This window comes from Petaurus breviceps, unplaced genomic scaffold (genome assembly GCF_028583685.1).
Source record: "Petaurus breviceps papuanus isolate PSGF00001 unplaced genomic scaffold, PetGlider_PUasm1.0 140, whole genome shotgun sequence".
NCBI classification, from domain to species: Eukaryota; Metazoa; Chordata; class Mammalia; order Diprotodontia; family Petauridae; genus Petaurus; species Petaurus breviceps.
In genome coordinates this window covers 26,236,545-26,258,571 of record NW_027185698.1, presented here as the reverse complement: position 1 = coordinate 26,258,571, position 22,027 = coordinate 26,236,545, and the positions used below count along the sequence as shown (strand labels likewise).

Below are 22,027 nucleotides of genomic sequence, written 5' to 3'. Positions count from 1 at the left end.
CAATTTAATTTTATATCTGAAAAAGAATAAATAAATGAATGAGCAAAAAAGCATTTTAAGTGCTTACTATGAAGATCACTATGTAAAATATTGGAGAAACAAAGAGAAAAGTATAAATAGCCCCTGCTCTCAGGGAGCTCATATTCTAATGCAGAAGAAAACACATTCAGGAGGTATCAAATGTTGTCAGTTGGAAAGGTCCCTTGGTCCTTAGGGTATAATGGTAAAGCAGAAAGGAATGTCTCTTCTTTAATGTTGACAAAATTTCATAAAATCATAACATCATTTGAGAATTCCAAGGAAACTGGTGGGAAGAAAATATTTCTACCTTCACAGTCTCTCTTGCATTCATCCCCTCCTCTTTGGACACAGCTGCCTTCATCCCCTAACTACTGCAATAGCTTCATGGGTGGTCTCTTTGTCTTGATTCTAGCTCATTCTCTACTCAGTTGCCAAAGTGATCTTAAAGTACAGGTTCTGATCATGTTACTCTCCTACTTAATAAACTCCAGTAGTTCCCTATTACTTCCAGAATCAAATATAAAAATCTTCTGATTAGCTTTAAAATCCCTTCACAACCTAGCTTCTTTCTCCCTTTCTCATCTTATTCTACCTCATCCCACTTTACAAACCCTATGATTCAATGATACCGGCCTCCTGGCTGTTCCTCAGACAAGATATTCCAACTCTTTTGCACCACAAAAGAGCTTCTATAAATATTTATGTACATTGGGACCTTTTACTTTGATTTCCTTGGGGTATAACCTAGAAGACATTTTGCTGGGTCAAAGAGCATGCAGTTTTATAGTCCTCTGGGAATATTTCCAAATTGTTCTCCTAAAAGGCTGGATTAGTTTACAGCTCCACCAATATGCATTCATAGAATTTTAAGACTTGGTCAATGATTAAATATGAGAGGTTAGGGAGAGAAGAGCTAAAGGTAACACAACTATTACAAACACAGGAGGAAGAGTTAATGGTGGTGCAAGTGACAGATAGCAGGGAAGTAAAAAGAAGTAAAATTGAGGGGAAAACTTAGTTTCAGACATGCTGAGTTTGAAGTGTCAGTTGGACATCCAGGTGGATGGAAATGTCTTGTAGGTAATTATAGAAATATAGGTCTGGTGCTTAAAAGAGAGATCAAGGTTGGAGATAGACATTTGAGAGTTATCTACATAGAGGTGGGTAGTTGAAGCCAGAGAGGCGTGAATGAGATTGCCAAGGGAGTTAATAACAGTGAAAAAAGGTAAAGGATAGACACTCTTGGGGCATCCAGATTAAGGAGTTGAGAAGAGAATGAGGATCCAATGAAAGAGGCAGAGGTAGGGGGAAAACCACAGGACTATGGCAACTCTGAAACTAAGGGAGGAAAGAATAGGAGTGTGTGATTAATAGTGTCAAAAACTAGAAGGCTCAAAGAGAATGAAACATTCTAGAAGGTCACTGGACTTGGCAACTAGATTACTAGTAACCTATTTAAGAGCAGCAAAATAAGTAATACCCTAAAGTAGGCAAATTCTGAGCAAAAATGGGTGTAAAAATTAATGACTTCAATAAGAATTAAAATATAGTCTAAGAGGAAAAGGAATAGGGAAGGAAAAGTACTTCCCGTTATTTATTAAAACTTAGTGAAGCTCCCTACTGACATCCTCTTGGTCATATCCTATCAAGATTTTTGTCTTTTTACTTCTTGAGAGCTCACGCTGTGTAGTGGAAGTACATTGCTCCTAGGGCAAAGGTCTTGGGTTGGAATCTCAACACTAAGTGTGTGACTTGGGGTAAGTTCCTTACCACTTTGGATGTACTTCCTTATGTATAAAATGAGGGGGTTGCTTAGATGACTTCTAAGGTCCTTTCCAGCTCTCAATCCTATAATTAATTTATTTACACTCTTATATTTAGGTTTATGTTTAACCACCTTTCCCTTTTTTGGGGGGCTGGGGTAGGGCAGGAATCTAATTTCTTCACCTTCAGGTTTAAAGACCCTTTTCCTTTTTTAAATTTTATTTTATTTTCAGTTCCAAATTCTTTTCCTCTCTCAACCTCTCCCTCATTCATTGAGAAGGCAAGAAATACTCAGTACACATATGAATCATCAGTCATGTTCTGAAAAAAGAAAAATAAAAAGAAAAAATATATTTCAGTCTACACTCAGGGCCTATCAGTTCTCTATCTGAAGGTGGATAGCATTTTTCACCAAGAGTCCTTTGGAATTGTGGATTTGGATCATTGTGCTGATCAGTTACTAAGTCTTTACAGTTGATTATCTTCCCTTTATTTTTCTAAGCACTCTCTCGTCTTCATCCTCTCCTTTTCAATGATTTCTCATTTTTCTTTTGATCGTTAATTAAAAGATGGAATAGAAAAAAATGATTCAGGAATCAGAACACCTATAATATTTACTAGTCTTGTGACCCCGGGCAATTGCCTTAACCTCTCTGTGTCAATCTTTAAAATGGGGATATCACTGACATTTACACGATACGTTAGATATCCCTCATTTTATATGTGAGAAATGGAAGCTGAAAAAGCTATGAAGCTTCACCAGGGTTACAGTATGGGGGGGATTTGGACCAAGCTTTTCTTACAACAGCACATTACCAAAGTGAGGACAAACTTTTGTATAGATCTAAGTTATTGCTAATCATCGATCTTCATTCCCCAAAGCTGAATCCTAGGATCTAATAGACTCAGATAGTTTTTATCTGCTACCTGTATGCCAGTGATTAGAGGATACCCTCTTTTTTGGTCTCAAATCATCAGTTTCTTCCACTGAGATTCTGAACCAATTTTAACAAGTACAAAGCATGTTGTCTCCAACAAATGGACATCCTTTTGACAATTTCCCCTTGTTCTCAATTTACCCACCTTTCACAGAATCATATGAACTTTCAAACCTGGAAGGGACCTAAGAGACCAATGTACTCCAATGTGGTTATTTTAATTCATGACCAAGTTCTTCTAATTTTTTTCCATTGTTAATAATAATGAATCCTTTCTATTCACTTCCATTTCCATTCCGCTGATCATCCCATGCTCTCATGTTTGTATTGTAACAGCTCCCTAATCATTCAGCTTCCATGTCTGTTTTCCTCATCACTCTTCTTTCTCTATACTCACACTCCAGTTAAGTGCAGCTCCTTGTGGTCTCATAAACTCTATCTATCAAGTCTGTCCTGATCAGACTGCAGCCCACAATGATCTTGGTCTTCTTCTGCTTACACTTTGCACTGAGCCCTAAAGTTGGAAGGGTCTTTATAAGCCATCCAATTCAGTCTGGAACTGAAGAAAACCAATTCCTCCTTCTGCTTGAATGTCTCCAGAAGGAAGTAATCCATTCGCTTGGATCAGAGTACCCGACATCGAGCCAAAATCCGCTTCTCTGCAACTTCCAGTCCAGTATTTCTATTGCTCCTGTCTAGTTCCTCTTCCACACAACAGCCCTTCAAATAGCTGAAGACCACCCTCACGTTCTTAGCAAAGCTCCTCTTCTCTCCAACGCCCAACTTTCATGTCTGGCTACCAACTTTCCTTCCTCTCTTGACTGTTTTTGACTTTCTAGACTTAAATACTATGACACAGTTGCAGTCTCCCCCTGGAATTTCTCAGCACCCGAGGCCTCCATCCATCTACTCCTGTGACTTCTCTGAAGGAACATCTCTCTGACATGCCAGCCAATCTTAGCTAGCCTTCTGGCTATGCTTCTGATTTTCTGGACTTCAGTGCCATGAAGTGATGCTGTGGGATCCTGGTGTTCCCTTCTCCCTGACTCCCTTTTGGGTGTTTTGTATCTTGTCCTCTTTAATTAGAATATAAACTCCTTGAGAGTAGGACCTTTGTACCCCCAGCACTTAGCACACAGTAAATGCTTAATAAAGGCTCATTGCCCTGTCTTGCCTACTCTGAATGTTCTCTGTCTTATTACTGTCCTTTCCAAAATGTGTTATCAAGAATAGAACACAACACTACTGATGTGGTCTGATCAAGGTAAGGTCCTGCTATCTCTCCTAGGTCAGCCAAGGTTTATATTGGCTTTTAAAATATTCAATTGTTCTATTACTATATTTCTTTGATAGAATGTAAGTTTACTGAGTTAGAGGCTAGTATATTTTTGCCTTTATAGCCTCAGTGCCAAGTAGAGTTAAGCACACAGTAATTGATTAATAAGTCCTTATTGATTGTACAACTGCCTTAGTGTACAATTTACTCTAGAAATTTGTCCTTTTTTATAGGTTTTTCTTAGGATCATAGGTTTTAGGACCAGAAAAGAGCATAGAGATTTATCTGAATCTCTAAGCAAACTCCTTAAGAGCAGGGATTGTCTTTTTCCTCTTTTTTTTCTTTTATTTTGTATCTCCACCACTTAGCACAGTGTCTGGCACACAGTAGGCACTTAGTAAATGTTAATGGAATGAAGGAACTTTACAGATGAAGAAACTACAGCAGAGAGAGGGGTGGAAATACCTGCTCCAGCTCAATCAGGCAGTAAGCAGCAAAGCTAGGCCTTTCTAAACATCTCATATCTTAGAGACAATGTGGCAAACTACGAAAGGTACTGGACCTGGCATCAGAAGGGTACTGGGCTTGAATCCTTGCTCCCTCAGTTGTTAACTAGGACTTTGGCCAAATCACTTCCCTTCTCTAGTTTGAGTTTCCTCATTTGTAAAAGGCAGATGATACTTCTAATTCCCATCTTACATGTGATGAAGAAAGTAATTTTGAAACGCTAAATGCACTGAGTACATGAACTATTATTCTCTGATTAATATTTTTGTGAACAGGTAGCCTTTTGGTTTTGAAGCTATAATCAAAGTACTTTAAACAACTGCTATTAACAGTTCCAAAAATATAAAAACATCTTTTAAAGAAGATACACTCTATCAAAGAAAACTCCCCCCAGCAGGCATTTCCCTAGCTGCTTATAACATACTGAATGGCAGCATCACTTGGACTAACTTCAGTTTGTTTATATCTTATGTCATTAGCTTACTAAACTATAAATAAACTCAAGAATGATTACTCTTACCCAAAATAGAAGAGTATGACACAGGCATAAGACAGGATTCCTTGCACTTTAATTGAGCTTGTTACGACTCTGATGAGCTAACGAAAGATGCAAAGAGAAATAAATTAATCGTCATTAACACTATTTAGACACCAACCCACCTGCCTCTTATTGGCCCTTCAGGAATTGCCTGTACTGGAATACTCTTTCAATGCTGACCAATAGTTACCCAAGTAGATGGGCCTCCTATGCATTTAAAGCAGTCCAATTTGTAACAATTTCTTTTAGGGAGCAGTTTTTGGTTTGCTCAGGCAAACCTAGGAAAAATAAGTGTCTGAACTTGTCTAAAACATACAGAAATCTTTCAGTAGTACAGAAGCGTCCCCCAATTTTTCTCTTTCACTTTTAAATGCTTTTTCTTCTATATTTCATATTAGAAGGTATTCTAAGCCCTACAGAGTTAGAAGCCACTTGGGATGATTCCATTGCAACTCAATAAGGTTCTTTAAATTTTGACACAATTAGAGAATTTAAAGTGATTTTTTTCTTACTGAAAGCTTTTCCTACTCAGCTTTTGTCTTCTATATCCTTTTTCTTTTTAACTACTACTCTGTCCCCTCTGACTTAAGTAGGACCTTGAAAGAACAGGATGATTCCAGAATACGGGCCTGCTTCCTACAAAACTAATCACCATCAGAAACCTATTTATTTGGGGCCAAGAAACAGGCTGAGTATTTGTTTTTAAGACAGATGGTTGAATGTTTATTTTCCCATAGGCAGAGAGATTAATAAACACTAAGTTTTTAAATCTAGTGTATGAATTTCCTGGTACTCATCGAAAAAAAAAGATATAAACAAATATAAATGATACAGTTGTGTTGGCTTGATACTCACATATGAGAGAAGAAAACAAGACTTTATTAAAAACCACTATGTGCCAGGAACTATGCTAAGTGCTTAACAAATACATCATTTGATCCTCATAATAAACCTTGGAGGTAGGTGATGTTATTATCTCCATTTTACTGTTGAGGAAACTGAGGTAAACCAAGGTTAAATGACTTGCCCAGGGTCATATAGCTAGTAAACATGGGAGGCTGCATTTGAATTCAGGTCTTCCTGACTCCAAGCCTAGAGCTGTGACTTATGGCATCCCGAGCTTCTCCTTTGCAATGCTGCAAAGGACATAGCTGAAGAAAGGGCAATTTATAGGTAAAATAGAGTGAGTCCAGTTTCCTTTACAATTGTTTTAAAGTCTTCTCATGTTATTGCTAATGATTAAGGACGCATTTTTTTAAAGGATCACTGAAACCTAACATATGCTGTTACTTGATGTGAAAATAAGACAGTTTATAATAAAATTATTTATTCATTTAATACATTAAGCGTATATATCAATAAGGAAATCCTGTAGGATAAAAATAAGCTTTTTGATTCAAAATTCTTAAAGTTTCTTTTGGAAGAGCTAATAAACTTATATTTAGTAAATTTCATTAGAAAGTCAAATTAACTGGCACAAGTCAGACCAATTTTTTTTTTTAAACAAAAAAGTCAATGATTAATCTATAGTCAAACTTTTAAGGGAGTCTTTTGATATTGCAAATACATGCAAACAATTAAGTAATTATGATTTTTCTTTTTTGGTACTTTTTCCTTTATTTAGAAAAGATTTTTTTTCATTCTTATATAGTAAAAATTGGCAAAAAAAAATCTATTTTTTTAAAAGTTAGAAAAAATGAATTGGCTTAGTTTTTCTTCCTTGTACTTTACCCTCCTTCTACTATGATATGAAATAATTTTAATCAATCATAAGCCTAAATTTTATATGTTTCTTATTATGTGGCTTCACAACTCTACAGTGACTTTTAGTGGCTAAGTTTGATTGCTAACTGGACCTTAGGAAATGTCTTCTTTTTTAGAAAAGTCACGACTAGGGGCAGGTAGGTGGCACAATGGATACAGCACCAGTCCTGGAGTCAGGAGGACCTGAGTTCAAATCTGGCCTCGGATACTTGACACTAGCTGTGTGACCCTGGGCAAGTCACTTAACCCTGATTGCAAGTCAGGACTAAAAGATAAAATCATTTCTTCCAAGTTATGGTGCTATTTTTTGGCTTAAAGACAGATACATACAAAAGAGAATCATCTCACCACCACCGTACAACTAAAGAATCCCTATCAATAACACAAGATGCTTTTTTGAAACAAATTTTTTTTCTAACATTATTACTAATCACATTTAAGTCTTTTGGCAGAATAGTTTTAGAAGATCATACAAAAGAATACAGTTAAAATTTTAGAGGAGTTTAGAAATGGTTAAGTTTTAAAATGTAGATAACTTCCATAAAATAAATGAGTAGGTTACTGGTAGTCTGTTCTTCTGACTAAACATCTGTGATAATGGCCAAAATGGGTAAAGGTTTAACTGGCAAAGCAAGTTCATCTTTTACCGAAAGCAATCACTTCCAAGCACTCTTTAGCCTTTAGGCAATTTATGCTTATCCTCAGATTTAGCATATGAAGATGTTTTAGTTAATGTCTATTTTAATTTCATTCCTACCATTTCAGCTGGGGTATTTAGAATAGAAAAATTGGTATTTCCAATTTCAAAATATGAACTTATACCTCCTTATGATTCTACTAGCTCATAAACTCTTTTTTCTTGTTTGTTCATAAACTTTTTTAAAGGATTAAGATGTCCTTCAATATTAAATTTTATTGTATTACAAGAATTATTAGCACCTAACCTCCCTTCTCTTTCAAAACAAATAAAATCATACAATATAAACTATTAGTACAATTTTAAAACAAAATCTGTCAAGGTATTATGATCTGGATTTCATGGAAATGAAAATATCAATAAGCCAGTCAAATGTTCATAACCAAAAGGAAAACTGGTAATAAGTCTAAAATAAATTTAATGCAACCTACCATTTCATTTTATGTCATTCTTCATTTGATTTTCTTTAGATTCTGTGTTTACAGGGGAACACTAGCTATACTTTCTATAGAGAGATGCTTATATTCTCTTTCTTTAAAAACATGAGATTAAGTAGAAAGAAAGGACATCGACAGATATGGATACAAACAAAAATGACTATCATGGCTTGATCTAAATTGGGCAGATATAATGACATCTGAAAACTATATGCATATCTATAATATCACTTATTAGAATGTTCCTAGTTGTATGAACAAATGTACCTGTAACTTATAAATAAAGCTCCAAAGGACCAAGCAACCAAAAGAATATCAATACGTAAAACTTAAGAATACTTCAGAACTTTAAAAATAATAAGCATGACCATTATTTAACTGGGGGAATAGAGGAAGAGCAAATCACAAGTGAAATCTACTAAGCTGTAGAGTTATTCTGGTGAAATTATTGATCATTGAAGCATCTGAAGTCCTAAGACACAATTTTTACTAAATAAGGGAAAGATGTACAAGATACTTACTAAAACAGCCAGTGGGAGAGGAATAAAGCCCATTCTGCGTGCAACAGAATCACTATAATCAGTGTATGCCTGGAAAGAAAAAGAATAAGCAAATGCCAAATTTGCAGTAAACTACTTTAAAACATCTTATTTTACAATTGCTGCTATTTGTCACATTTGTCAAAAATCAGATACATAAAAAACTTAAAGTAAATGGACAAGAAATTTTAATTGTCTTCCATAAAACTGGTCAAACAAGAAAGCTTAATTTACAAGATAATGTGATTAAAGATAATAAGTTAAATTAGTATTGATCCTAACATTGTTCTTTAATTCTTCAGTTTCTGAGTTATAAGGAAATTTAAATGTTGCAATTTTTCTTAGCTGACATTTCAAAATTCCAAAAGTGCTATATTCCAATGCCATGTCATGGTACAGAGATGATCCTGAGTTCTCAGAGGTCTTGCTTAGTGCAATGTAAGCAGTTAGACAGGCTCTGGAGATGGACCTGACAATGGTATCTGTAAATATCATCTGAGGACCAGCCTAGTTCAGTGACACTGATCACCAGAAAGTCTGCCATTGCCTAGGGAAAAATTTTTGGTCAAATAGTTCACAAAGATTGTCTACTAAGGCAAAGAATAGCTTTGATATGATTGGCAGAATCGTCATCTCCATAAAATCATAGGTCCTTTAATATGTCCAAAATGCATTTAATAGACCATTAATTTATATTAAAGGACACTTTTGATTTAATACTTACATTTTTCTGGCGGCTGCTAACAAGGTCAAAAGCAAGGCTAGCTCTGTACTCACTGTAGACCTAAAAAAAAATTAAAAACAAGAAATATAACCTTTTATGGCATATGTGGGAAAATCAGTTTTTATCTGTGAAGTATAATTTATACCTAATCTCTTTAAATTATATCTGACATAGTAACAGACAGAAAATTTAGATTATTAAGTTCATTGCTCTCGCCAATGTCCAAGTTTGGTTATGACTTAATATTTCCTGAAATGCTTGCCTTGCCCAAAGTACAATTTTGCACTCAAAACAAATGTGTCAGATTACAATAGTTGGGCAGCCACTTAAAATGTAAAGCAAAACATTATCCTTAATTTTTGCTGACTTTGAGGATAAAATGCTAGGTGGCAGAAAAGGGCTAATTCTCCAAATGTATTTTTGTGTGTAGCATTACCAAAGAATACCACTGAATCCCTCCCCCCAAAAATATTAAGAGCAAAAATTCCCAGATAATTAATTTTTCTTTTCAGATGACATAATTAAAGTTATTAGAATTGGAGGTATGCAAAAAAGGGGGGTGGGCTCAGGAGGAATATTAACCATGACTCTCATTAAATTTTATCTAGTTTGTTATATTTTCCCAGCTTATTGACTTCTACTAGTATATAAACATGATGCTCTTGTTTTACATTATATAAAATGCTATTAAATCATTTAAAAAGGTATTTGCTGCAGATGAGAGTATTATGCAAATACACACATGCATATATACTCCTGATCAAGAAATGTTAAGAAGCTGGGGATTTCAGGCACTGTATTCTAAGGTTTTTAAACAATATTAATTTAGACAAGGAAAAACTGCTAAGAATTCTGTCACATATACAAATACTAATGCTTAACTTCCTTGAGCTTCCTAGGGAATGAAGGTATAAGAATAAATAGAATTGACATGATATAGTTTGAAGATATGCACTTATCTGCCAATTTGAACAGCAATACTAAATATAGCAATAACAAATATAGCAAAAACAGCAATACTAAATCCTTGAAATCTGCTTTATGAATTTTACTTTGATATAGAGAAAATGATTTTATTAATCAAAATTTTTTGCTGTTCTACTTAAGGCAACAAAGGGGTAAAAAAGGTAAAGCAATTCTTTTTATCAGCATTTGGAAATTACTATTTCAACTTACTATTTTAATTACATATTCTAACAAAAATATATAAAATAAAGCTCTAAATACACAATAACTCAAACAGCAAACTGAAGAACTTCACAGTTGAAACTTATCCCATTATTATTTTTTATTTTTGCATTCTTATATAAGAGCAGGACAAATATAAATCCCTGTGGCATGCTTATTAAATGCATCACATGGTAATATTCATAAAGTCACTAAAATGGATAGCATTTCTATATTTGACCCCATTATAAGAGGGAGATAAGGGAAATCTAAATGAACAAAAAGAATTCCTTTTATATCCTTTAACATAGTCACATACATCAATATGCTCACTTCTAGAAAGGTTACAATCATAAAATAAACTTCCTCAACTGTAATCAAATCCTTTGATAGGAAAACCAAATTCTGCACACATCTAGAAATTAGAAGAATAGATGTTATGGGCTATCACACTAAAGCAAAAAGAAAATCTATTTTATCTTGGATTTTATAAACACAATAAAAGGCATTTCTAAAACTGAGATAAAAATAAACAAATAATCTTCAGTGATACAAAACACCTTTCTTCTATTAATCTTCATATACATTATAACTTAATGCTACATTAAAGAAAAACAGAAAATATTAAAACACAAGTCAAGCTAAAACTCTCAGATCATTATGACAAACATACATCTGCGGTAATGTCATTGAATTTGGTGATAAAGGCATGCTTTACAATATCCACAGCAATTTCTGAGGCAATCACCATGCAGACATCTGGAAACAATACCCAAAGGTGATCTATAAAATTAAGAAGAAAACCAAAGTCAGATAATCACCGTGTGCTTCCACAACTGTTTAAAATCTTCAAAGGGAGAACCTCTTACATTTTAAACTAATAAAATTAAGTTTGACTGTTATGGAACTATCCTTGTGAATATTTTCCTATTGACAAAACAGTTATATTTTACCCAAATTAAAGGAACAATTATAATCTGTAGGTTACTCTGTAAATCCTTTGCTGCTGCAATCCACCCTCCACTCAACTGCCAAGGTGATTTGTCTAGAGCCCAGGCCTGACCATGTCACCCCCTTGTTTAAGGAGCTGCAGTGACTCCCTATTACCTCTGGGTTCAAATAGAAACTCCTCTTTTGGGCATTAAAAGCCCTTGTGAACCTTGCCCATTTCTGCCTTTGCTGTGTCCTTACACTTTAATCCCCTCGGGGCTCTTCTGGTCTACTTGCAATTCCTCACATAAGACTCTCCATCTCCTGTCTCCTGTTCTACACAGTGGCTGCCCCTAGGCCTCAAATGCTCTGCTCTCTTCTTCTTCTTCTTCTCAGTTTCTGACTCCCTTGAAGACTCAGTTAGTTTAAGCCACATCTACTGCTGGAGACTTTTCTTGGTCCTTCTAGCTGCTGGTGCCTTTGCCTCTTATAGTACCTTCCATCAATTCTGTATGTACCTTGTACATCTCTAGTTATTTAAATGTCGTCTCTTTCATTAGAATGTGAATTTATTGAGGGCATAGACAAATTTTGCCTTTCTCTGACTCACTTATGCTTACTGGCAAAGTGCCTGGCACATAACACTTAATAAATGCTGACTGACTCTGTAGTTTTATCTATAGATAGGCAATTTAGCCAGTTAAAAAAAATTGGTATGCTTCCAACACCACCTAATATATTTAGATAGGCCTGGGCAACTATTTTTGGAGAATTAAAATCAAGATGTGATGATTCTTCAAGTCAAATCAGCAAATAATGACTCCAAATGTGAAGCTATGTGAAGAATATGAAGGAAAAGTTGAATTTCTGTCCTTAAGGAGTTTATAATGGGATTTTACATCAAAAACTTCATGAATACCTTATCAAGTATAAGCAGACTGTTATAGATGCAACTATCAATGATCTGTGGCAAATAAGTCTAAGGTTCGAACATTCTCTGATTCTCTGAAAAACTCCTTTTCGCCAACAGTGAGAAATCATATATAGTCATATAACTAAACAGAAGTGAAAGTCTAGAAGAAAAACCTCCAAAAGGAAGTTTTAGTGGCCCTACATAATATATAATTTTGAAAAACAGGTGTTGAATAAACAGTTGACTTTTTTTTTTTGATAAGCATGCAATTTCCGCAATTCCTTATTCTACAAAGGTGGAGAGGCAGGGGGAAAGGCCAGGTAAACTTTGACATTGTAGTGTTTAAACTTCTAAACCAAATTTATATATTCATTCACCATCTCAAGATACATTTGTTAACATATTTTGCTACCAGACTTATGGTAAATTGTAGAATTTAAACTATAGGAGATAATTTAGGATAATGCCATGGTACAGGGAAGACAGACTATTTAATTCAACAAACAATATTAAATGTCGACTATGTAGACTGCATTAAAATGAAAAGTACTGAATAAATAAGAACAAAAACAAATATAGTCCTTTTACAGCCTCAAGAAGCTTATAGTCAAATGTCAATGGTAGGGGGAGGGAAGGGCATTTGAGAGGATAGCATGATGTATACAAATAGGTATGACACAAGTTAGGCATGTAAGGGAGGTAAAGAAAGCAATGTGGTAAATTGTAAAGAATACTGGATTTATGGGGCAGCTAAGTGGCACAGTGAGCAAAGTGCCCGCCCTGGAGTCAGGAGAACCTGAGTTCAGTTCCGGCCTCAGACACTTAACACCCACACAAAAAAACCAGCCGTGTAACCTTGGGCAAGTTACTTAACCCCAATTGCCCTCCAAAAAGAAAAAAAAAAGAATACTGGATTTAGAGTCATATGGCCTCAGTTTTTGCATCTTCTAAATGAGGGGATAGGACTAAATGATCTCTATGGTCGCTTTTGGCAATGATTCTATGAAAGATCCAAAGTTAAATTTTGGACATATTAAGTGTGAAGGGCCTGCACAGGGCAGCCACATTATTTTTAGCAAGCAACTGGAAAGGGAGGACTAGACCATAGGTAAAATATTAGGGCTTGATATTATAGACTTTGGAGACATTTACATTGAGTCATCAACTGAAGTCACAGGAGTAGATATTTTTAAGAGAGAGTGTGTGTTGAAAGAGAAGAGTGTTGAGGACAGAGTCTTAGGGATCATCCTTACTTATGATTATCTAACATTATCTAACACATTATCTAACCTTACTTATGGTTCCTTAATAATCATAGTGGTTTCAAGTCCTTGAGTTTCTCCCCCATCCTCTTTGACTATGAGTATTTTAATTCAGAAACTGCTTTTACTTACATTTTATAGTTGCGTCAACCTAATTTATAAATATATGCAGACTTATGAAATGAAAAATGATGAAAACTAAACATGGAATTTGAATATGAACATCTAAACTCAGGGAGAAAGTAGGAACTGAAAGAAGACAACACGAGAGGGGGAAGGAAGTAGGAAGGATGATATTTACACCATGGTTCTTGGCTAGTGTTTGTCCACCCGTATTTATACCTGGAAGGGGGTTTTCAGTTTCATTCCTTTGGTGTTCTGGAGCTGAGGAGTCTGTACTGGTCAGTGAAGTTTGTTTGCTAGGTAGGAAACCATCATGTGTCTGTTTACACAGAACTGGTGGTCTGATGACTGCAGAGGATTTTTGCCCCAAAAGGATTTAGAGATAGTGATGCCCCAAAGAGTAGTGTAAAACAGCCTGCTCCATTTAAAAAACTCTAAATCTTGGGAACACAAACATGTATCTTTCTCTCAAACATAAAAAAAAAAAATCTCACTTTGGATAAGGAGGTAGTCACTCAGGAGCTTGGCTTTTAAGATAAAATTTCCAATTAAGATGTTTGTTGGCATCAAGGACTCTGACCATGACTCTTACCCAAGACTGCCAGGTGTTTGTGGAATTAGGTTTAACAAAATTTAATTTGAAAAGCCTCTTTTCTAGGTGTTCCCTTTTAGAGCAAGTGTTTTGCTCCAAATGCAGTCTTTTCCATTGTTCTATTAAAGAGAAGTCCAACTCTTCAAACGTCACTCTGCCATGTATGGATTTGTTTTGGTGACACAACTCCAAGTACAGCCAGCTCTTCCGCCACTGCATGGCAGAGGGAAAAGAGTGCCAGAGGCAGAGGAGCTGGGGTTTAATCTTGCCTCTGTCACTTACTACCTGTGTGGCTTTGGGTAGTTAATTTCTCTCTGTGCCTCAGATTCCTAATCGGTAAAAAACAAAGGGTGGGGGAGGTTTGGACTAGATGACCTCTAAGGTCTCTTCAGGCTTTAAACTTAGGATCCTGGACAAATGATTTTCCTTTTTTCAGCATCCTGAAGATTTATTCCATTTGGTAGTGACCTCTCAAGATTTCCAGGACTAGCTGCCCTTGCCAGACATTATGTAGCGGCAGTGGTAGCCCCTGGTGGCTCAAGGTGGAGCTTTCCAGGAGCAAGTCACCTGAAGCAACAGTTCCAGGAGATGAGGACTGAGACACCAGCAAAAGAGATAAGTGAGAACTAGGCCAGGGGATAGAAGAGTATCATGATGAGCACCCATCACATCTTAAAAATCCCAAAGCTATTATTTCAGGAATTGGGAAAAGATTAAATTGACAAGACACATTTAAAATGGCTGGAAAAAATACCTGGAATTTATTAGATAAAGCTGAAAATGTATTTCTTAAAAACTTTAGCAATTATTTCATTCCATTTTAAGGGTTTTAATTCAAAAGCAAAGTTAAGTTTCATCACAGTTGGTAAATGTTTAATTACCTGGATTCCAAGAAAATTGTTCCATATTTCTTAGACATACTATTAGCAAGAGCACATAATTTGTGAATCGTTCCTTAATATCTAAAAATGAGAAATATAAAGAAAATATTTAAAATTTGTTTCAATAAATATTAAACACTTACTACACACAAAGTAATGTGAGAGGTGTTATTATAAGGGCATTGGTCTGACATTGAATTAATTAATTGAAAACAGTATAAAATACAAATGACTTTGTATGAATTAACCCTATTGGATTTAAATTTTCTCACCTATAAAAATAAAGGGTTTACTAGATAATGTCATGTTAAGTTTAAAGGGTGTTCATAGTTACTAGCCTTTAGAGCTTACAACCATGTAGTACCTGCTACAACCAGATTGTACTGGTAAATGCTTAAGAACTGGGGTTCTGAAAAAAATTGTGCACAAGCCATATTTTAAAGTTTAATCTGCATTCTTGACATTTTCTTCATCATTTTATTAAGTCTACACAATTAACAACATATGGAAAAGTTTTAGTTGGATCTTGTAAAAATCCTGCTGGAAATTTATCAGTAGTTTGCCTTGCAGGAATTATGAGATTTAAGAGTGCTTTCTTCGCTCCCCTTTCCCTAGCTGTTCCTGTGCCCTCTGCCAACTGGGGATTCAGCTGTACCAGCACTGATTTAAGTGATCCACCCTCCCCTATCACTCTTACTGTTGTTGAAGTTCAGTCATTTCAGTCACATCTGACTTTTTGTGGCCCCATTTAGGGTTTACTGGAGAGGTTTGCCATGTCTCCTCACTCTAGAACAGTAGGAAGAGCAGCAGGCTGGAGCTGATCAACACCCAGAATCCTCTTCCTGAACAGCTGTAGCAAAAACACTGACACCTTCACTCCTCCATCAGGCAAGAATGAATATGGCCCTCACCCAGAAACACTCATTGGAGAACAGAAGCTTTATTTTTCAACTGCCTCCACTATTACCCTCATGGCTAATGGTTTCCCTCCACATATTTCTGTTCCAACCCTTATATTAATCAGTTTCCAGCCACATAGGAGAAAACAAGAAAACAATCCCTAATCACCATCTTCTATTTTCTCATTCCCATTCTCCTCAACACTATCATATCCATTTCCCTTTTCTAACCAAAAAGCCTTTATCCACAATTTTTCTGAAGTTTAATCATTTATTTAACAAATATTTCAGGTTTTAACAACTGAGCAAGGCATTAGACATTGCTATTGCCATAAAAGAGTAGTTTACCTTCCTCTTCCTCCCCTTTAACAAGTGACCACATGTAAACTTACAGGTGAGAAAATTCCTCTACCAATGACAACCAATGACCTCTGCACAATTTATGAACCCAGAGTTGCCAAAAGGCATTAAGAAACTTAAGAGGCTTTCCTATGACCACACCAGCTTGTACGTGTTTCAGGTTTTCCTGGCTTTGAGGCTGGCTCTCTATCTTCTAGACAACACTGCCTCTTGTGGAATAGAATAGAATGGAAAGTACTATAAAAATATACAAAGTATACTATAAAAGAAAAAAAAAGCTCTCTCTACACACACACACACACACATACACACACACACATGCACAAACATATGCTGTGATCTATAAGAACAAGATTCTTATACTTCAACTGATGCATTCTAGAGTTGATGGCATTGAAAATAGATGAAAGACTCAAGAATCCAAGGCATATATTTTGCTTGGTAATATCATTGGCTCCCATATCTCTATGATAATGATTCTCAGATCTATTTATCTGTCCCTAAACACTTTTCTAACCTTCAGTTTCCCATCTCCAATTGTCCATCAGACACGTTAAAATAGATGTCCCATAGGTATCTTAAATTGCCCATGTCCAAAACTAAACTCATGTAAAGGGAATGACTAGAGAACTAAATGATGTGTATCTTTATCTTCTGATTCTAAATTCCTATGAATGCTAGCGTGTTAGTGAATACAAAACTACTGCATAGAGAGATGATAATTCCATGTTCCTAATTTTTATGAGTTCACTTGGTTCCTAATTTTTATGAGTTCACGTGACTTGGTTTAGTCATGAGAGCAGGAGAAGCCTTTTACTTATAATGTATCTCAAACCTCTCAAAGACCACACAGGACCCTTTATTCCTTCCCTTTACACAAGCATCAGCCCATATAGCCCCTCACCAAATCCCCATTTGTAGACCCTTACTACAGAAAGGGGGAAGTCCCCACTTAATGCATTTATAACTCCCAAGACTCCCTAATAAGCAGAGTATTATTGGGAAAAGGTTGCCCCAAAAGATAGTGTTTTACCTCAGTAGAGGTCTGTTGTGCAAAAGCTAGAGAACCATTTGCTAGGTATGCTCCTGAGGGGATTCTTGGACTAGATCTACTAGGTCCCTTCCAACTCAGATTCTGGGAAGGAAATTTTCATTCTTTTAATTTTTTCAAAGGTTAAGGTATGTAGGGCTATATGGAGATTTGTAACTCAGACTGAAGAGACGTATTTAGTTCAGTTAAATCTATATTATTGAGATGTATTTTTATATAACTAATGTAGAGGAAATGGAATTAAACATGTATATGTATGTATATATACATAAATATATGTGTGTGCAATGTTAAACCTTGGCCTCTTGACAGCATGCTCAAGTGCTTTTGTAAAGGGCAGCTACAGTTTTAATATTTTTGTCTTTTAAAGAATAAGAAAACTACTATGAATCCATATTATTATTAATTTTGAGTGAAAGATTTCCACAGAAAAACAGGTATTATGAGTGTTATATAGAGGGAAAGGCTAGGATGGGGACAACATTGGTTTTTTTAGTGGATTTTAGAGAGATGAAGGGACAACTCCAAATGGTCACTCACCATGTACCAGATATACCCGTGTACACAATCAGAGAATTTAGCATTAAAAGGGACCTTAGGGAGCAAGTAGACCAACCTCCCACATAATGCAGTAATTGTCTCTTCAATCTCCCTGAACAGGTGATGACAGGTGATATAGCAATATAAATTATTTTACATAGGAGACAATACAATTTTGTGGGTATTTTTAAATGCCAAAATTTCCATACATTGAAGATCTCTTTGACTTAAATCTATATACTTGAAAAACATCATACTTAATTGCTGAAACATGAAAGGGAATAAATTATCCTGTACAGTCAGCCTTGCACATACTGCATTTCTACACTTATCTGTGATAATGTAGAGTTTAATGACCCATTTTTGCCTCATGGCTCAATGGGCAAAATTAACCATTTCACTATGAATCAACAGACATTCACTTATAATAGCCTTTTTTTTTTTTAAAGCAATTGGGGTTAAGTAACTTGCTCAAGGTTACACAGCCAGTTATTTCTGGGTGTGGTGCTAAGTATCTGAGCCCAGATTTGATCCCCAGGTCATGCCGACACTGGGGCCGATGCTCTTACTCGCTGTGCTACCTGGCTGCCCCTATAATAGCTTTTAAACCATATTGTTCTTTCTCATTCAGCTAAGACCAAACTAGTAAAAAAACAAAACTAAACTAAAAAAGGACACTAGAAGTAGAGCACTAAAAGGGAGGTGTCCTTATTGCTTACCAATGTGATACTAGTCACACCTCCATTTTACTGACAAAGAAACTGAGATGCAGAGAGATGCTGTAATCTGCTCAATATCACACAGGTACTAAACAGCAAAGCCAGGACTAAGACATTTAGAGGATGGCAACCAAGGATTGTGGAAGAACTGCCATCTTAAAATTAGGGGCAGAAGCTGGGTATGGTCATTTTAGGAGGTAAAATGTATATGGTGGCACATGTGCATACGTGTGTATCTTCAAACAAGTTATCTCACGCAAGAAGGATTAGAGTTCTATTTGGCCACATAGCACAATGCTAGAAACAATGGGTGGAAGAGGCAGAAAGGCAGATTTCTCTTGATATGAAAAATCTCTTAAAATTTATGGGAGTAATCAAAAGCAGAACAGGCTGCCTCTGGTAGTAGGAGGTTATCCATCACTGGAGATCAGGTCTGGAAGGTCATTTTGGGGGAATTTCATAAAGAAGATAAGTATTTGGGTATAACCTATACTAAATGGCCTCTGAGGTTCTTAGCTAGAAGGCCTGGATTAGATGGTTGGGAAAATCAAAGGAAAAGGACATTAGTTCACAGAAAAGTCAAAGATTGTCAGAGCTGGAAGGGACCTTACAGTCCATATAGCTCAAGTTATAACTGAACCAAAATCCCCTCTCCAACATATTAGATTAGATTTTTAGTATTCATTAAAAAAGGCAGCTAGGTGGCACAGTACTTAAAGTCAGGAACCTGACTAGGTTCCTAGAACCAGTCTAGGATCAGGAGTCAGGTATTTGCTAGCTGTGTGAACCTGGGCAAATCACTTAACCCTGTTTGCCTCAGTTTCCTCAGCCATAAAATGAGCTAGAGATGGAAATCGCAAAGTATCTCTGTATCTCTGCCTAGAAAACTTCAAGTGAGGTCATGAAGAGTCAGACAAAACTGAAAACGACTGAACAACAAATTCATTAAAAAAAACATGCACAATAATATTAATGGAACTTAAGATAGCTATTGGGACCCAGGCATTATACATACCACTATTGGACATTTGAAAGAGATTGTTCTTCTCAAACTTCTTGAAAACACTTCCTTTAATTTCAACAAACTGTAATTTCAAACAAAATGACTATATTTACAATCATATCAACAATTTTAACTGAAATTTTAAATATAGGTGTCTTAAAGCCATGATTTTAATGTAGAGGTTTTTCGAAATAATGAATCTCTTATTAAATCTGATTTAACTGCATTTAGAATTATAGCAGTAAAATTTAGAATTCTAACTTTATATCTTAATATTGCTTGAGGCTGTAAAAAATTTCCCTTTACTTACATTATTAGACATCATGATAGTAAGCAGTGATTTGTTGTGTGAATTAAAAGCTACATTGAGAGTTGTTGCTTGAACCATAATGAGAATTGCATGTAGAACTGTCAATACTGATGTTAAGGAAAAAATATTTTTTCCATTTCATCTTAATAAAGACATAGTACTGGGAAGGGTAGGGGGTGCAGTGAATAGAGCACCAGTCCTGGAGTCAGGAGGACCTGAGTTCAAATCTGGCCTCAGACACTTAAGACATTAGCTGTGTGAACTTGGGCAAGTCATTTAACTCCAATTACCCTGCCTTCTCCCCTCCAAAAAGACAAAAAAAAAGACATAGTACAAAATATTTTCATGACATTCAATGAAGGAAAAAAGAGCAGATCTATTTTTTAACTCCTAACCAGATTTAATTTATTATTCTTCATAATTTCCCTACTAGATAATTGATAAACAGCAACACTTGTGGAACTTGGATTTTTAAAAAACCAACGAACTTTAATGCTTGTTCATTGAATTGTGCTTGAATGAAAATTCTAATTACTGTGCAAACAGAAGCTTGGAAGTTCAATATTAAATCATGTGTTAATACTCCTAATTCATATTTTTTTCTTACTAAAAGGAATTAATGAGAAAAAGTTAACCCAGATATCATTTTGTGTTTCTCCCAAATAATATTTGATTTCCCACAGTCTTTTGTGAAGCCAGGATAATTGATTTAAAAAAGGCTGTAAAATTAGTTGGCATCCTTCCCTATGTTCTATTTTAGAAGTACAAATGTTGAAGATGGTACAAATATTTACTTTTTTACAGAATATTTGCAGAATACTTGATTCATCTAGACTGACACGGTCCCTACTCACAACTGAGTGTTAATCCTGGCATAGCAACTAGCTTTGGGTAATTTTTTTTCTATCATCAGTTAAGTACTTAATATTTAACTTTTCTGTCTCTAAAACTATAGTTCACTCTTAGAATAAAAATACAAAATTTCACTATTACAGATGACCCTTCTGGAAATCAGAGGTAAAAATTGTTACTGTTTTGTATTATATCTATAGTATTAAAGCACTTTGATGATTCTACTTCCCATATGGGATTGAATGTGAAAGCATTACTTTTTAAAACTTTTAATGTTTGTTTGAATTGACCTCCACCAACATAAAGTTTCACCAAAAACTAGAACAGTTCAGAAACAGAAAGAAAAAAAAAATCACCATAACCCCAATATAAGCTACAATATGAGATGGAAGACAAAGGCTTAGTTAAGGAGTCAAGAAGAGTTGAATTCAAGTCTCATCTCTGATCTAGGTTTGTACACAAGTTGTAGATCTCAATCAGGGAAAAGAGTTTTCATACTTGGAGTTTCCCCATACTGATAGAATTTTGGCTCTGACCAAAAAATTCCAACAAGACTATATCGAAGCTTGGGAAATTCTCAAAAATTTCTCCCTTCATCCCTCAAATTTCAAACTCAGACTTATCTCAGGCATTTTAATCCAGAAGGAAAAAAAAAAGAGGCAAAGAGATGAATGAAAATAGAGTTAATTATAAGTGAGGCAAGTGTATCCAAAATAACTTGCTTAAGAGTGGCATTGTTTTCTTTTCCTATTCTCATATATCCTTTTCACAAAAACAAAATGAAACCCCCTCCTCCCGAAGACCCTCCCAAACCTGAATACTGCTTCAATTCCTTCAATATATTGTTTCTAGAGTGTTGGACCTGGAATCAGAAAGAGTCATCTCCTGAGTTCAAATCTGGCCTCAGACACTTATTAGCTGTCACTTATTAGTGACCCTGGGCAAGTAACTTATCCCTGTTTGCCTTAAACTAAAGTTTAAAGCTTAGTTCAATTATTTCACTACAACTACAAAATAAAATTATAGTGGATGTATTCTGTCCTGGAATGTGATTCTGTTCACTGCATTTTCATAATGAAATCTCTTGTTTTATTATGTATTCCAAGTAATTCTTATAAATTCAAAGAATTTCAAAGAATTGTGAAGATAATGTTCTTTATATTGATTAAAAACTATTCTCTTAAAATTCTAAAGCATCTAGTTCCTGCCAAGGAAACTAC

The 22,027-nt window shown here is 35.4% G+C and overlaps 1 protein-coding gene across 1 annotated transcript in view; it reads right to left on the bottom strand.

Annotated features, from left to right (window-relative positions):
- Positions 1-22,027, bottom strand: part of TAPT1 (transmembrane anterior posterior transformation 1) — a 104,870-nt gene that overhangs the window by 7,718 nt on the left and 75,125 nt on the right. The window contains exons 6-12 of the mRNA XM_069069385.1: positions 19,956-20,053; positions 19,658-19,727; positions 15,074-15,154; positions 11,046-11,155; positions 9,206-9,265; positions 8,464-8,532; positions 5,027-5,103 (exon numbers count right to left, since the gene is read on the bottom strand). Coding sequence (XP_068925486.1) covers positions 5,027-5,103; positions 8,464-8,532; positions 9,206-9,265; positions 11,046-11,155; positions 15,074-15,154; positions 19,658-19,727; positions 19,956-20,053 — 565 coding nt within the window. The remainder of the gene's footprint in view (positions 1-5,026; positions 5,104-8,463; positions 8,533-9,205; positions 9,266-11,045; positions 11,156-15,073; positions 15,155-19,657; positions 19,728-19,955; positions 20,054-22,027) is intronic.